At 47.3% G+C, this 17,013-nt stretch overlaps 1 protein-coding gene across 7 annotated transcripts in view; it reads left to right on the forward strand.

Moving 5' to 3' along the window:
* The first annotated feature begins 319 nt into the window (after positions 1 to 319).
* Positions 320 to 17,013, forward strand: part of ARRB1 (arrestin beta 1) — a 114,167-nt gene continuing 97,473 nt past the window's right edge. For 6 of the 7 annotated variants that reach the window (XM_027848198.1, XM_027848202.1, XM_027848200.1 and 3 more), the window contains exon 1: positions 320 to 645. In XM_027848198.1, the coding sequence (XP_027703999.1) occupies positions 320 to 645 (326 nt within the window). Of the gene's footprint in view, positions 646 to 14,248; positions 14,548 to 17,013 lie in introns of all 7 variants that reach the window. The other variant, XM_027848204.1, reaches the window with a different exon arrangement.

A 17,013-nucleotide genomic window follows, 5' to 3' on the forward strand; every position in this document is an offset into this window, starting at 1 on the left:
ATCAAGAGCTTAATTACACTCTTCTCCCGTAATGCCAGGTGTACACACAACATACCTACCCGCGGGTGCGGCGTACACCCAAGTGTGTTCCCTCCCGTGTAACGCAGCCCGCGCACACACATACCCATGTACGAACACCCATGTGCACATACTCATGCACACCTATGTACACACAATCTGCTCCCCTAGGTGCTCACCGCCCCCGTGCACATACGCACAGACTCACGCACAGACAGACACACAGACACGCGGACACGGCGCGCGCGCGCGCACATACACACACCCAGACTCAGACACACGCACACCCACGCACCCACGCATGTACGCTCCCTGCCTGCCGGCCCCCGGCGGCTCAGAGTCCGAGCCGGAGCAGGGTCTGTGGCGGGGCAGGGCCCCGGGTGCTGGGCGAGGGAGGGGAGCCGGCGGGGGCGGGGCGGGGCCGGGGGCGGGGGCGGAGGAGGAAGCGGAGGAGGAGGAGGAGGAGAAGAAGGAGAAGGAGGAGGAGGAGGAGGAGGAGGAGGAGGAGGAGGAGAAGGAGGAGGAGAGCGAGAACGGCGGGTGGCTCCTCCCGGCTCCCGCGCGGGGATTTTCCAGCCGTGGCTCTGACGCCGCCGCCACCGGGACCATGGGCGACCGAGGGACGCGGTGAGTGTGCCCCGGCGGACGAGGGGGCCTGCGCGAGCCCGGGTGGCACTGCTCGGGTGCGGGGGTGTCGGCGCCGGGCGGGGGAAGCCGGGCAGCGGACGGAGAGGAGGCGCCCGGCCCTTCCTGGGGATTTCAGGATGCTGCCGACGCCAAGCCTAGAGCTCACCCCAGTCTGCGGCTCCGGCTCCGGCTCCGGCCCGGGCTCTGGGCCGTTTGATCGGCTCCGCTGCTGGTGGAATGGAATTGGGGGGGGGCACACATTCCTACTTACACCTTCCGAACCATGCATGCATTAACTCTCTCACACTCATTACACACCGACGTGCACACCGCATTCACGAACATCTCACTGCCTCCCCCACACTGGGTCCCCGACTTCTCCCCCATTTCTCCTCTCCTCCGCTCAGATTCTGCCCAGGTTCCCCCCCTCCCCCCAGACTGCCTCCTCCCCCCATCTGTAGCTGTGGTTCGTTGACCAGATAATTAATTGGGTGGAAAGGTCCCATTCTGACTCAATTTCATCTTCTTCCTCCACTCCCCAGGAGGGAAGCCCCAAGCAAGTGGGTGTCGCAGAGTGACAGTCCCTGGTCCACTCCCTTCCCCCGCCAAGAATGCCAGTGTTTGCGGGGCTGGTAGCTTCCACTGCATCCTTCCAGTCCCCCTTCTTCCTCGATGTCGCCAGGGATGCCCTTTCCCTTTCTGGAGGCCCAGAAAAGGGCAGGGCTGGGGACTGAAATGGGGTAACTCTATGGGCGTGGGGGTGGGTCAGACTTTCGTGATTGGACTTGCCATTAGTGGAATCCCAACTGGCCTAGAATCCTGGTCACTTACTACTTGTTTGACCTTGGGCAAGTCACCTAACATCTGGTCCTCAGTGTCTTCATACCTTAAACGAGAGGTTTCACTCCAGGTGATCTCCAAGGTCCCTTCCAGCTGAAAATGTTATGGTTCTATTGCCCACCTTCTTTCCCCATCACAGAGTCACTAGCCCCGGGGGATGGTTTGTTGATAGGGGTGGGGGTAGAAAGGAGAGTACCCTGGCTGCAACTAGACTGGGCTCTGAGTTTCCCTCATTCTTTACTTCCTCTTCCCTTTTTAGTAGGAATAATAGTCACGTTTTTATAGTGCTTTAATATTTCTAAAGTACTTTCTCTACAACAGACCTTTGAGGTAGCAATAGTATTATAGGATTTAGACCTGGAAGGGGAGCTTGGAAACTACCTAGCTCAACCTCATCATTTTAGAGACCAGGATGGAGGTCAAGTGACTTATTGTCCATCTCACTAACAGCAAGTAACAGTGCCATAATTCAGACCAAGGTCTACTATGTTCATCACCATTCATGTTTTAAGATGAAGAACCTGAGGCCCAAAGAGTAATGACTTTGAGATCTGAGCTGTAGAACTGCTGTTCGAGTCGGGATTTGCACCCAGGTCTCCAGTCTCCAAGCAGAGGGACCTTTCTAGTACATCCTATTCCCCTGTTGTTCTCCTTGATACACCTGACACCTACTCCTCTCCATCATCCCATTCCATGGTCCTTCAAAGGTGCTCCTTTGGCCCCAACCTCTTCAACCCCCTTTTCCTGGTAAGGCCTCATTGGTCTTTCTCTTCTCCTTCTCTCTTTTCTCTTCACTTCCTTCAACAAAAATTGCCTGAATTCTTAGACTGTTCAAGGCCTTGTAATGGGAGTTGGCAGTCCAGTGGAGAGAGGGAGTAATCCAGGAGCCAAAGACAAATGAAATCAGGTCCCAAAGTGATGGTGGTGGGGGCTGGATATCTAAACATTGATTTACAGCAGCAGCAGCAGACTTCAAAGGGTCTCTAGGGTCCCTGAGACCCTTTCAGGTGCTCCTTGAGGTCAAAACGATTTGTGTCATCACAATAAAACCGTTTTCATTTTGAATACCATAAATATTGATAGATAAGACCCACATAAATGAAAGCTCTTTGAAGAGAGGGGTCTTCAACAATCTTTATGAGTGTGAAGGTGTCCCGAGATCAAAAAATGTGAGAACTGTGGATCTAAAGCTCCTTCATGAGTATCCGGTGTTTTTGTTTGTTATTAATACTTACTTGTTGAGTATGAATAATTAATTAGCTTGGGTTGTTCTGGCATAGGGGAAAGAGTGCTGGTTTTGGAGTCAGGAGGACCTGGGTTCAAATTCCAGCTCCAACACTTATTAGCTATGTGACTATGGGCAAGTTTCTTCCCTTCTCTGAAGTTTCTGAGTCTCCATCTGTAAAATGGAGATAATATCTGTAGAAATAGGAACTGCAGTGGTTAGAGCTGGCATTTTTTCAAGCACTTTAACTCTTATTGAAGGATTCCCTTACAACCACCTTGGGAAACAGGTAAAGAAACATTATTATTCCCATTTTACAGATGGGAAAAATAAAGCTCGGAGCAGAGAGCTGGAGTAAGTTGCTTAGGGTAACATAATAGACAGGAGGATCTGTGTCTTCTGATTTCAAGTCCTGAGCTCTTTTACCACTGTTGAATTGTAACCCAAGCATCTTTCATTAGCTTCATCCATTAGCGCTCACATCTTCCTAGCATTCCTTGGCAACAGGCAAATTGGCATCTCATTGTCTCAGAGGGTGTAAGCCTGCAAGAGTTCTGAAAAGTTCTGTCCTTTAGGATTTTGCTGGCCATAGGATGGTATGGTCATAAATTTAGAACCAGAAGTGATCTTTTACAACTTCTTTATTTACAGATGGGTAAACTGAGGTGGAGAGAAAATGAGTAACTTGGCCTTGTTCACACATCCTCACAGCAAGACTAGGATTTGAACTCCGGTCCTTTGACTCCAAAGCCAGAATTTTCCACTCTTACCACCTGGCCTAATCTGTTCTAGTCTTCCATCTTAGAGATGAGGAAACAGGCCTAGGGAGGAGGAATGACTAGTCCAGTGTTTCTCAGCTAGGCAGAGACTAGAATTGAGATCTCCTGGTACCCTAGCCCAGGCTCCTCCCACTGTGTTGTGCTGTCTTAGACCCTATCATTGTCACCCTCGCTGTTTCTGGAGTAATGGCCTTTGGAATTGAGGAACTGGATTTTTTAAAGCATAGTGTAGTGGAAAGCACCTGTTTTTAGGAGTAAGGCTATCTGAGTTTTAGTTCTGGTTCTCTCAGTATTTGGCTGTAACTTGGACAAGTTATTTCCTTTCCTCAGTCAGTCAGTCAACTAGCATTTATTAAGGGCCTACTATGTGCCTAGCACTGTGCTGAGTTCTGAGGGTGCAAAAAAAAGGGGGGAACCTCAAACAATCCAATTCTTGCTCTTAGGGAGCTCACAGCTTAATGATGGTGACAACGTGAAAATGACTATGTACAACCAAGATATATACAGAATAAATTAGAAATAGTCATCTGAGGGAAGGGACCGTGGAAGACCTGAGAAAGGTTTTTTGCAGAAGATGAGATTTTAGCTGAGACTTGAAGGAAGCCAGGTGTTGGGAAGGGGCAGGGAGACAGTGCCAGGTCTGGGGACAGCTTCTCAGCCTCAGTTTCCCTACTCAAATGAGAGGATATGTTGTTAGTTAAAACTTCCTAAAGACAGATATGAGGTCTGTTGTAAGCCTGATGCTTTTTCTGCCAAGGGTAAGGCCAGAGGCCTTGGTGTTTGCTAATATTCGGTTCAATTTAATTCATTTTTACTGAATTCACTAATCTTTGTACCAGGCAGTGTGTTAGTTGCTGAGGATAAAATGAAGACAAAAATGAAACAATCCCTGCCCTTAAGGATCTTACGAACTGCTGGGAGAAGACAGTATGTACACAGAGAAGTACAAAACATAGGTACAATAACTTTGGGAGTGGGGGTCCTACTACTAAGAAGAGGGGGTATATGGCAAGCCCTTATGTGGGAAAGGGCATGTGCATTGTACCTTGAAGGGAGATAGGGATTGCAGTTATGATGGCACAGTGGATAGAGCACTGGGCCTGGAGTCAGGAAGATTCATCTTCCTGAGTTCAAATCTGGTCCCAGACTTTCTAACTTTGTGACCCTGGGCAAGTCACTTCACCTTGTTTGCCTCAGTTTCCTCATTTGTAAAAAGAAACTGGAGGAAAAAATGGTAAACGACTCCAGTATCTTTGCCAAGAAAACCATAAATGAGGGCAGCTAGGTGGTGCAGTGGATAAAGCACCAGCCCTGGAGTCAGGAGGACTCCAGCTGTAGACACTTACTAGCTGTGTGACCCTGGGCAAGTCATTTAACCCTGATTGCCTTCACCCTTCCAAAAAAAAGACCCCCAAGTTCTTGAAGAGTCAGACATGACTGAAACAACAGAACAACAACAGGGAGAAGTGGAGAGTGAGAGCATGCTAGGCATGAAGAAGAGCATGGACAGCTCAGAGGTGGGAGAATGCTATGGAGGGAAGCAAATAATCCATTTCAGCTGAAATGTTGACCATGTGATGGTGAGTGATATCAACAGTTCAAGTCAACAAGCATTTATTCAGTGCCTTCACTAGGCACTGGGGATCCAAGGAAGGCCCAAAACAATCCCTGCTCTCCAAGAGCTCAGGAGGGGAGACAACCTGTAAATAACTATGTACAAACATGACACAGACAGGATCAATTGGAGGTAATAAGAACCCAATCTAGAAAGATAGGTCGGAGTCAGATGGTGAAGGATTTCAAATGTCAAGCAGTGGTGGTTGTCTTTTGTCCTGGAGGCAAGAAGGAGCCAGGGGAGACACTGGAGTGAGTGAGCACCTGTTTAAACTTTTGCTTTCGGGATGCTGCTTTGGCAGCTGTCTAGAGGGTATAGTGAGGAGGGGAGAGACTGTAGGTGGAGACTCCTGTTGGGAATCTCTGTAGTCCAGGGGAGAGGTGATGAGGGTCTGAGCCAGAGCGAAGCTGTGTGAGTCCAGAGAATGGGACACATGTGAGAGATGTTGGATGGATGGAACTTGGCAACTCATTGGATATGGGGAGTAAGGTTGAGAGAGAGAGTAAAAGTTGACTGAGTTTGTGATAATAGGAAAGTTGATGGTGCCTTAGGCAAAAGTGGGGAAGTTAGGGAGAGGGGAGAATTTTGGGAGAAAAAGGATCGGTTCTGTTTTGGAGAGAACTTTGTTGACTTTGGCCAAAGCTATGAGACATCCAGGTGGAAGATACACAGAAGCCGGTTGATGTGGGACTGGAGCTCAGGAGAGAGATGAGATCTGGAAATGTAGCTCTGGACAAGTCGGCTACATTGAGATGATCATTGAACCTGTGGGGTTCACTAAGGTCACTAAGAAAGAGAAGACGTAGAGAGAGAAGAGGGCTCAGGACAGAAAGGTCGTGCCCCTTGGAGGGGATTGTTACCATTCTGGCCAAGTCTAAGAAGGGAGATGTGAACACAGAGATAGACCACATAGAAAGGAGGTGCTTTCCAACTCAGGGCACCCAACTGGGTCCTTAACTACTGACAAGTCTGAGGAGCTCCGAGTTACTAGAGAAAGATAGGGCGAGCTGAGGCCTGTTGACCAAGGAGAACTCAATACATATGTCTGGGCCAGAGCTGTAAAATTCTAGCCAACAAAACCCTCTACTGCCTTATTGTGTTGGAATCAGCTTTAGATTATTAAATTCAATTGACATGTAGTAAGTGCTTACTATATGCAAGGTACTGTGTTAGATGTTAGAGACAAAGACAAAAATTGAAATGGTCCCTGATTCCAAGGAGCTTACAAGTTATTGGAATTCTCTGTTCTTCTTTTCCCTTCCCCTCTCCCATTCCCTTTCCCTTCCCTTGCCTTCCTCCCCCTTCCCTTGCCTTCCTCCCCCTTCCCTTGCCTTCCTCCCCCTTCCCTTGCCTTCCTCCCCCTTCCCTTGCCTTTCTCTCCCTTTGTCGTCTTTCCTTCCTTCTTTCTTTTTTTCCTTCCTCCTTTCCCTTTCCTCGTCTATATTGATTGGATCACAGGCTCTAGAGTCAGAGAGGAGCTTGGAGGTAATCTAGTCCCACCTCCTTATTTTACAGAGGGGAAAAATTAAGCCTATAAAGAGTGCATATCACTGACAGGGGGTTCAGATTTGATATTTTTCAACTGCTTTTTGCCCAACTTTGTGTTGGGTGCCAGAGGAATATGCCCCATCGCATCATGGCATGGTAGAAAAAGCCCCGGCCTTCGAATCAGAAGAGCATGGCTTTGTGACCCTGAGACTCAGTTTCTTTCTCTATAAAAAGCAGATGAGGATACTTGGAGCCTTTACCTTACCTAGCTGTTGTGAGTTCTTTGCAAGCCTCAGAGTGCTGTGGAAATGGAAGCTGCTTTTATTGGAGAGGGCCAATTTAATTTCAGTGGATCCTCAAGTTGGCCCAGGGAGAAAGGCAGGGCAGAGATTAATCTCCCCATTTTACAGAAGAGGAAACTGAGAGAAACCTCAGGGAGGAGAAGTGACTTGCTCCAGGTCACACAGTCTGTTAGTGGCAGATTCAGTACTAGGGCCTTAGACCTCTTGATTCCCAGGTCCATCAACTCTTTCCACTGTGTCCTAAGTTCTTAGGACTGCCTGTGTTTTTCTCAAAATTTGCATTGTGGTACTACCCACAGTATATGTGTTACTTCTGGGATCATGGTTTCCACAATCTTGGGAAGGAAAACCAACTTGCTGTGTGGTGCACTGAATTAGATTTAGACTGTAGGAAGAACTTCTGAGGCATGTGGGGTGAAGTGACCTCAGTAGATAGTGGGGAATTTCTTATAGACTAGGAAAGGCACCTCTGTATCAGCAGACCTGCCTGGAGGATGGGTCAATAAGGAGTGGGCTGCAAGGGTAGGGGTTTCTTCTGCCTCTGATTCCACTGATGTCTTCTGCAGGACCTCCACTGCGAAGGTTACTAGCCCAGGATGCAATGCTCCAGGAATCTGGGCTACTGCTCCTTCCCTTGGCACTAGAATCCTGTGTGACCTGGCTTGGCCAGGATCGTGGGGAAGTCCTGTGGTTTTGGCTGGAGCACATCCCAGGGATGTACAGTGCTGGAGCTCAGAGGCAAAACTAATTTTGTCTGCCTCCACCTTGGGCCAACCAACTTTGGTGCATGGCTCCCTACCTCTTCTGTGCTGAATTCTCTTTAGAGTGTCAAAGCTGGAAAAGACCTTACCCAGAAAATGTCAGAGCTGGAAGGGACTTTAGAACACAGAATGTTGGAGTTGAAAGGGAACTTAGACCAGAGAACATCAGAGCTAAGAGGGACCTTAAGAATGTCAGGGCTGAAAGGGAACTTAGAACATAGAAGGTCAGTGGTGGGAGGTAACTTAGAAAACAGAATGTCAGAGCTGGGAGAGGCCTTAGAACCTAGAACATCAGAACTGAAAGAGACTTTAGAATATAGAATGTCAGAGCTAGACAGAACTTTGGAATCTAGATTGTCCAACTCATTGGAATCTAGAATGTCCATAGAAGGAAAGTCTCAGGGTCACACAGTATGACAGTGGCAGACTCCTAGGCCAGTGCTGTTCCCACTGCACCAAATTTTATCTCCTCCAATAATCACGCTTCTCCATCACCCTCTTTCTCTCTTGGCCTTTGCCTTTCTGGGGTGCAAACCTCAGATGGCACAGATGAGGCCCCCAAAGTCCTAAGCACACAGTACCTCTTCAGGAGTCATACCTGTCAAGCAGGTATATATAAGCCCCCTAAGAGTGACTGGTATAAAAATTATGGGGAGAAAACCCAAGTGAGTCACTTAGGAAGTATCTTGAGTGGCGGCCTATGTTCAGTTCTGATATTCTAAGTACTTCTGGGTATCTAGCCGTATGCTCAGTACTCTTGGGAGACAGGAGAGAAGTCCAACGTATGGTCCCTGCTCTCAAGGCCGTCAAGGCTGTCACCTTGTAGGAGGGACCTTGACAAGTTGGAGCATGCTCAGTTTGATCCAATATTAGGTCAGATTTCTGTAAGACTTTAAGCTTTATAAAATGAATTCTTTACAAACCTCATGGTGTAGGTATATAAGTATTACTATCTCCATTTTACAGAGAAGGAACTTGAGGCTTGGAGGGCTTGTGACTCACCCACGGTCACATAGAAGGTAAAAGGTGGAATCAGGATTGGAAATTAAGTCTTTTGGCTCTTCCCATTATGCCAGGCTGCCCTGACATGTCACCCCCAGTTGATAGAACTGGGGGTGTAGTGCTTGGAGAAGAGAAGACTTGGGGATGAGACATCTTCTAGATATCTTCAAGTCTCTGAAGGCCTGTCTTGGGGGGAAAAAAGGAGTAGAATCAGTTCAGAGTGACTCCAGAAAGAAGGACTATGACAAGTTAGGGGATTTACAGGGAAGCAGATCTGAGGTCAATATAAGGAACAACTTCCTGACAATTAGAGTTATCCTACTTTGCACTGGGTTGCCTTGTGTGAGTGAGTTCCCTGTCACCAGAGAGATTTAAGCAAAGATTTCACCACCATCTCGTTAGGGAGATTGTGTTGATTGGGACTAGATGACTTCTGAGATGTCTTCTAGGTTTCGGATTCTGAGATACTTTGGTTCTGAGAATCTCTGCTTCTCTGATCTGAAAATTCCATGACTCTTACGGTTTGCAGATTCTATGGTTCTGTAATCTAGTTAGGGTGGCTAGGTGGCACAGTGGATAGAGTGCCTGGCCTGGGGTCACGAAGACACATCTCCCTGAGTTCAAATCTGGCCTCAGACACTTACAGGCTCCTGAGCAAGTCACTTAGCCCTGTTTGCCTCAGTTTCCTCCTCTGTAAAATGAGCTGGAGAAGGAAATGGCAAACCACTCCAGTTATTTTGCCTGGAAGACCTCAAATGGGCTCATGAAGAGTCAGACATGATTGAAAATGACTGAACAACAACAATAATCTAGTTAGGTATATAAGACAGACACACATACACACACACACACACACCTGAAACAATTAGAAAATGAGAGACTGTCCTATGTATATAAACAACTTTAGATATCAGTAAGATGAAATGTTAAATTGATGAGTGAAGGCAACTGAAGAATAAATAATAGACATCTGTGAGTCAATAAACATTTATTAAGTGCCTACTATGTGCCAGGCACTATGCTAAGTACTGGATAAGATGACATAATAATAGAAGAGGCAGCAGGGGGTAGTAAATAGAGTGATAGCACTTACCAAATCATTTCAACCCCCTGAGCCTGAGTTTATTTAGGGATAATAATGCTTGCAAATATCTGCTTCTGAGGGTTGTTGTGAGGCCCAAAGGAACTTGTATATAGAAATCCTCTTGCAAACCTTGGAAGGCTCTCCAAATATCAGCTTATTAATAAGGGGCTAATTGTCTTAAGTTCTTGGGAGTCCAGAGGAGAAGATTGGTCAGGAAAGGCCTCCTGGAGGAGGCACGGCTTGGTTGGGACTTGAAGGATGGCTAGGATTTTCATCAGTAGGGAAAATGACATGAATTGAGTGCCTGAGGTTGGGATGAGCCACCTAGGGGACTTTAGTGGGGAGTGGGATGAGGAAGAAAAAATTATAGACTCATTCAGTTTGGGTGTTGGAAGAAACCTTACTGATCACTTAGTCCAAAGCTCTCATTCTACAGGTGAGGAAACTGAGGCTCAGATTGATTAAGTTATTTGCCAGAGTTTTCCATTAGGCTAGTGAGTAGGAAAGCCAATTTTCTACACTGTGGCTAATGTGGTATGTGTCAGTAAGTGAATAGTAGAATGGGAAGGACCTGAGTGTGAGTGTGGGGAGATGTGGGAAATAAGGGTTGAAGAGGTTTGTGATGGCCAGATGAAGGAGAGCTGGCCAGTCCCAGGGAACCATGCCTACCCCTTTAACTGGGCAGGGTCTTCCTTCAAGATCAGAGCAAGATACATACCCTCTTAGGGAGGGTAGGAGGGAGAAAATTTAGAACTCAAAATTTAAAAAAATGAATGTTAAAAATTATCTATACTTGTAATTGGAAAAAAATAAAAGACTATTTTTTAAAAAATCAAAGTAAGAAGTATAAAGATTAGGCATAAGAAAGAGCTTCCAAATCTAAGGATCTGAAAATAGAAGAATGGCTTGGGAGTGACCTGGGTATTAAATCTCTTGAGGATGGGACTGTTTCTTCTGCCCCATTAGGGTCACACATTAGGCAGACAGTAAGTGCTTAAGACTTGCTGGTTGAATCTGTAGTAGGTCAGGGAGCTATTCCTTTCTCTTGTCCCTGATGGGAGTGGGCCATAACATTTGAGAGTAGCACTGGTAGAGTGGAAGGTTCCCTGGATTTGGAATCAGAGAATGTGGGTGACAGTTGTAGTTCCACCACTTATTTGCCTGACCTTGGACACACAGTGACTTGGACAAGTCATGTAACATCTTTGGGCCTCAGTTTTTTATCTGTAAAATGAGAGGCTTGGACTAGATGTCCTCTAAGGTCCCTTCCACCCCGAAATCTTTGATCCTTTGATTTAGAGTTGGAAAAGGCCTTAAAGGTTCTTAAGTCTGTCCCTCATATCTTATGTGAAGGTCCGAAGAGGTTTGATGACGTGTCCAAGGTCACAAAGGTCAAGTCAAACCAACAGGCACCTACTATTAAGCACCTACTGTGTGATAGGCACTGTGCTAAGTGCTGGGGATACTAAGAAAGGCAAAAAAAAAAAATGGTTCCCACTCTCAAAGAGCTCACAGCCTAATGGGCAAACAGCATGAAAACAACTATGTACAAACCAACCATATACACGATAATTGGAGGTGACCTCTAAGGAAAGGAAGGCACAGAGATTAAGGAGGATTAGGAAAGGTTTCTTGTAGAAGGTAAGACTTTATTTGAGATTTAAGAAAGCCAGGAGTCAGCAATGAGGAGGGAGAGAGGGGCAGCCCTCAGTGAAGACGCCCAGAGTTAGGAGACGTGATGTGCTGTTCAAGGAACACCAAGGAAATCAGTGTCACTGGATCACAGCATCTATGGAGGGGAGTCAATTGTAAAAAGGTTGGAAAGGGGATGGGGACGGGGGTGGGCTAGGTTTTGAAGGATTTTAAAAACCCAGGAGAATTGTGTATTTGGTCCTGGAAGTGATAGGGAGCTACTGGAGTTTATTGAATGGGTAGTAAGACATAGAGGCTAGAGTACAATCCTCTTTCTCCAAACCTAGTGTTCTTTCCACTATCCTAACTTGCTCTTAATATGTGTCTCTGAGATCACTCTGTCTTTGAGTGGAGAGACAAAAGGAGGAGAACCAATACTTGGTCTCTGCCCTGAGGAACTTACAGTCTTATAATCTACATAGGGCCCTCTCCTTCTCCCCCTCCCCCTCTCCCTCTTTTCTTTCTCTCACACACACACCCACCCCTCTTCCACAACCCATACTGCACAAGCAAAGTCATCTTCTGAAAGTCCAAAGATAAAGACAACGATCATAGTAATTTCTCAGTTCTGTGTTGTTTTCAAAGCACTTTCTTCACAAAAACCCTGAGAGTTGGGGAATGCAAGGATTTTAATACCCGTTTTTTAGATGAAGAAACTGAAGCCCAAGTGATTTGCCCCAGGTCAGACCTCTGACAGATACCAGATAGAGGCTTCAGACCCAGGTGCTCCTCACTATAGCTTTAATGGTATTTCCTCTGCACCATGTTGCCTTTTCCTCTCAGGAACCTGCCCTGGTCACACCCCTCTAACCCCCATTTGCCAGTTCTTCAGCCTGGCCTTACTTTGGTCCAGTCGTCCTTCTCTGGACTTATTTTTCACTGTTCCTCCTCACATACCTTCAGTCTAAGCAAGCTGGGTGGCTGACTGTCTCTGAAATACCACCTGCCCTCTGAACTTTCTTCTTGCCTTGGATGCCCTTTTTGTTTTTAAATCTTTTAAGGCTACCTCCTCTAGGAATCCTTCTCTGATTCCTTGAAACTGGATTTTCTTTCTCCCTTCTGAGTTCCCATAGCCTTTTTTCTGCCCCTTTAGGGCTCCGACTGCTTTGTTTCTAGGTATATGGGCCTGTGCCTGACTCCCCTTACTGACTGCCCTTACTAGACTGGGAGTTCCTGAGGGCAGAGACTGTGTCATATCCATCTTTATCTTTCCCAAATCACCCAGCACAGGTCCCTGCAATCAATCAATCAATCAATTTATCACTTGGTATTTATTAAGTGCCTACTATGTGCCAGACATAGCTCTGAGGATAGAAAACAAACAAACAAACCAGAGCAGTCCCTTGCCTTGAGGCTTGCATTCTATTAGGAGAGACATAGACAAAGTGGATAGAAGGTGATTTTGAGGGGGAAGCACCAGCAATTAGGGGAACCAGGAAAAGTCTTTTGCTGAGCTTTGAAGGAAGCCAGGTGAGGAGTGAGTACATTCCAGGTACAAAGGACAGTCTGTGCAAAGACTTGGAGACAAGAGATGAGAGGAAGAGCAAAAAGGCATTTGATTGGATTGTGAATGCTTGAAGGTGGGGAGTAATGTATGATCATCCTGGAAAGCAAGGTTGGAGCCAGGTTGTGAAGGGTTATAAATGCCAAAGAGAGGAGTTTGCATTTAACCTTAGAGGAAATAGGGAGCCACTGGAATTTATTGAGTAGGGTCAGACGATGCTTTTGGAAAATCCCTTTGGCCGAAGCTCGGAAGGTTAAGGCTACACTGGCCTGCTTGCTCTTAGCTCCATCTTCTAGCTCTGTGCCTTAGTACTGGGGGGCTCCCGTGGCTGAATTTCTCTCCTCACCTTCAAAGTGAGGCTTCCTCCTGATCTATGTCCATGTCGTCCTGATCTATATCTCGCCACTGGACCCAGATGCCTCCACAGGAGAAAGTGAAGCTGGTGACTTTGCACAGCCCTGCTTCATTTAAATCCAATTTGCTTGCCTGTCATGGCGTCACCTTCCTGATGTCAATAGTCCTCTTCGAGAATGACAGACAGACAACAACAACAATCCTTTCTCCACTGAGATTACCTCTATATACTCTCTGTATGTCTTGCACATACCTGGATATTTACACGTCGTCTCCCCCACTTACATGTAAGCTCCTTCAGAGTAGCAATTTTTCCCCTATTTTTTTTGTATTCCCAGGGCTTGCTACCCTGCCTGACATATAAGAAGTACTTTATAAATGCTTGTTGACTGACTGGGTTGGAGAGAGTTGAGACGAGGCAGGGAGACCAATCAGGAGGTGATTTTAATAGCCCAGGCAAAAGGTAACTACACTAGGCTAGCAGCCAGATGAGTAGGGAGAAGAGGGTGTTTACAAGAGATGTGGAGGTAATTTTACAGATGTTGCAGAGAGAGGCAAAGAGACTGGTCCAAGGTCACACAGGTATTAGGTGGCAGAGGGAATGATAACTCAGGCTCTCTGATTCCCCCCCCCCCCCCCCATATCACAGCTGCCTCCCCAGGCTTCATCATCAGTGCCACGGTAACCCAGCGGGTCACTCCAACTAAGCAGCCAGTACTCAACAAACAAGTTTCCCTCTTGTCAAAGAATTGACCTTGTGGGGGTGGTTGATGCCATATTTAGGAGGCAAGAAAGGGCAGCACGGCTTATCTCACTCCTCTGGGGCATGGGGAAAGTGCTACATTATTTCCCCCTGTTTCTAGCTCTTCATTTTTCTCTCCTTGTACTTCCATCTTTTATTCTTTCTTGCTGTACGTTTGTTTCAGTCTCCATCTTCCTGCCTCCTTTCTCTCACAGAATCTCAGAGTTGGAAGGGACCTTGGCGAGCATCCTGTCCAAGCCGTACTTGACCAAGAATCCTCTACGATGTCCCTGAGAAGTCACCCAAGCTTTGCTTGAAGACCTCTAATGAGGGAAGAGCCCTCTGCCTCTGAGGGAAGCCTGTCCCACTCTGGGAGGCTCTAATTGTTAGGAAGCTCTTCTTTCTCATAACTTTTGCCCATTGCTGCTTGTTCTGTCCTCTGGGTCCAAGCAGAACAAATTTAATCCTCCATGGCAGCTTTTCAAGTTCTTGAAAACAGCTCTCCGGCTTCCTTGTAAGTCTTTTTTTTTTTTTTCCTCTAAGCTTAACATCCAGTTCTTTCAACTGATGATCCTCATGGTATAATCTTATGATCCCATGACCATCTGGGTCGCCCTCCTTTGAATGCTATCCAGCTTATCAGTATCCCTCCTAAAAAGTGGCCCCTAGCACTGAACCCAGTACTCCAGATGTGGTCTGTCTAGGGCAGAAGATAGCAGGACTCTGACCTTGTTATTCCTGGAATTTGGGCCCAAGATCATATTGGCCTGGTGGCTGCCATGTTATATTATTGGCTCTTGGTCATTGTTTATTTCTTTCTTCATCTCCACTTCTTCATTTCACTGACTCTAAATATTTTTCTCCGTCTTTCTACCTCTATCTGTTTCTTTCTCCTTTCTATTACTGTCCCTCCCTTCCCCCTTTCCCCTTCTCTCTCTCTCTCCCTCTCCTCTCTCCCTCTCCTTCCCCTCCTCTCCCTCCCCTTCTCTCCCTCCCCTCCTCTCTCTCTCCCCCTCTCCCTCCTGTCCTCCCTCTCCCTCCCATCCTCCCTCTCCCTCCTCCTCCTCTCTCTCCCTCCCTCTACTCTCTCTCTCTCTCCCTCCCCCTCCCCTCTCTCTTTTTCTGTCACTGTCTATCTCTCCCTCTCCTCTCTCTCCCTCATCTGGGTCAGGGCCAGTGTGTAGGTGACCTTCCTTCATGAATACCTAATCCCATCTTCAAAACTTAGGGGCTCTTCCTCAGGTCCTAGTGGCCCTGGGCTTTTTTCTGCTGTCAGTCGTCACCTCTTGGACAAAGGAGGAAAGAGCTGGAGGATGAAGCCATCTCAGATTGAGTCTGAGCCAGGACATCCCAAGTCCTATCCTGAGGGCTACTGACCCGATGAGGGGAGTCATAATACACCTAATAGAAACTGAGTCAGAGGTTCCCAAGAACCTTAGAGCCAGAGAGGGCCTTACAGACTAGAGAAATTGTACAGAATTTCAGTGTTGAGGTTGCTCAGGGAAGCCTTGGTAGAAGAGATAAGATTTATGAGATCATAGGCTTTAGACGTTAAAAAGCACCTTAGTAATCATCTAGTTCAAAGCTTTCATTTTACAGCTGCGGGAAGTAAAGCCTATAGAGAGGGACTTACTTGACCCTAGTCACTCAGTGGGTCGGTGTCAGAGCCAGGTTTCTAACCCGGGTTTTCTGACTCACAGGCAAGGCTCTTTCCACTGCACCAGAGGAGGGAGGAGTGAGAAGTGAAGGCTTCCTCAGGTAGGGTGCTGAGACAGCATCCCTGAATGTTTGAGCCAGAAAGGATGCTCTTGATCATTGAGATGAGGAACCCAAAGCCCAGAGAGGGATGGTAATTTGCTCAAAGTTATGCAGTTAGCAAGTGCCAGGGCCAGGACTCAAACCCAGATCTCCTCACTTCCAGTCCAAGGCCGTCTCCATTCCAGCCCGCTGTCTCTCCCTTGGAATAAGTTAGCACAGAGGGGAGCCAGTAAGTCTCCTTTCCTGGAGATCTGTATGAAAAAGGAGTTATCTGATAACGGCTGGAAGGTTATGTGGCTTAGGGAAAGTCATGGGAGGTTGAAAGTGACCTTGCAGGCTGCCTCTGGGCCTTAGCATCAAGGGATCTTTTCAGTTCTTGAGCCTCATATCCCAGCCTCATTTTTCTGAGAGAAGAGCCATGTGGGGACCCTTGATTTCTTTTCTCAGTTTGACCTATCTGAGTGTTTGAGGCATTTTCCAATTAATCGGACTGCTGTAGAGCTTCTGGGCTGGCTGGTTGCCTGGCTGTCATGAACTCTGCTCATTATTAATTTGTAACTCTTTCTCTGTCTGTCTTTGACCTCATCTTTGGGGTGGGGGAGGGAGGCAGGGTCCTATCTCCCCCGCAGACCAGTATCTCCCTGAAGACAAGAACCGTGTCTCCCCAATTAGGGACTTCCTGAAGGCAGGGGCTGTGCCCCCTCCCTGCCCCCCTCAGCCAGCGGCTCCTGGAGGACAGGGGCCATGCCTCTGGTCTTCTTTCTCCTCCTTTTGTCAGGACAGATCTCTCTGGCCATGTTGCTCTGGTTAGGGGTTACTGGACTTAAACACTTTCAAGATGAAAACAGTTGGACTCTGTTATTTCTGCTCCCTCCCCAGAAAGCTCTGCCTTGGGGTCATCTCCCAGGGAACAGCTGCCTCCTCTCCTCCTGGGTTTTCCTTACCCTCTGTCCTATTCCAGAGAAACTTTTTGTTCTTTTCCAGAGAACATTGGGTGCCAGACAGATGGCCTCGTGTGACTGGGTTCGAGGAGGGGGACTGGATCTCCCGAATCCCAGAGTTCCCACTGAGCCAGGGCCATGGCACTAGGGTAGCCAGGAGCCCATCATCAGGGTGTTCAGATGTCAGAATTACAGAATGTCTCATGGCAGTGATCTTAGAGATTATTTATCTGGCTCAGTTCTTCATCATTCAGTGGAAGAAACTGAAGCCTAGGGAGAAA

This window comes from Vombatus ursinus, unplaced genomic scaffold, assembly GCF_900497805.2.
Source record: "Vombatus ursinus unplaced genomic scaffold, bare-nosed wombat genome assembly UNPS02005659.1, whole genome shotgun sequence".
Taxonomy (NCBI): Eukaryota; Metazoa; Chordata; class Mammalia; order Diprotodontia; family Vombatidae; genus Vombatus; species Vombatus ursinus.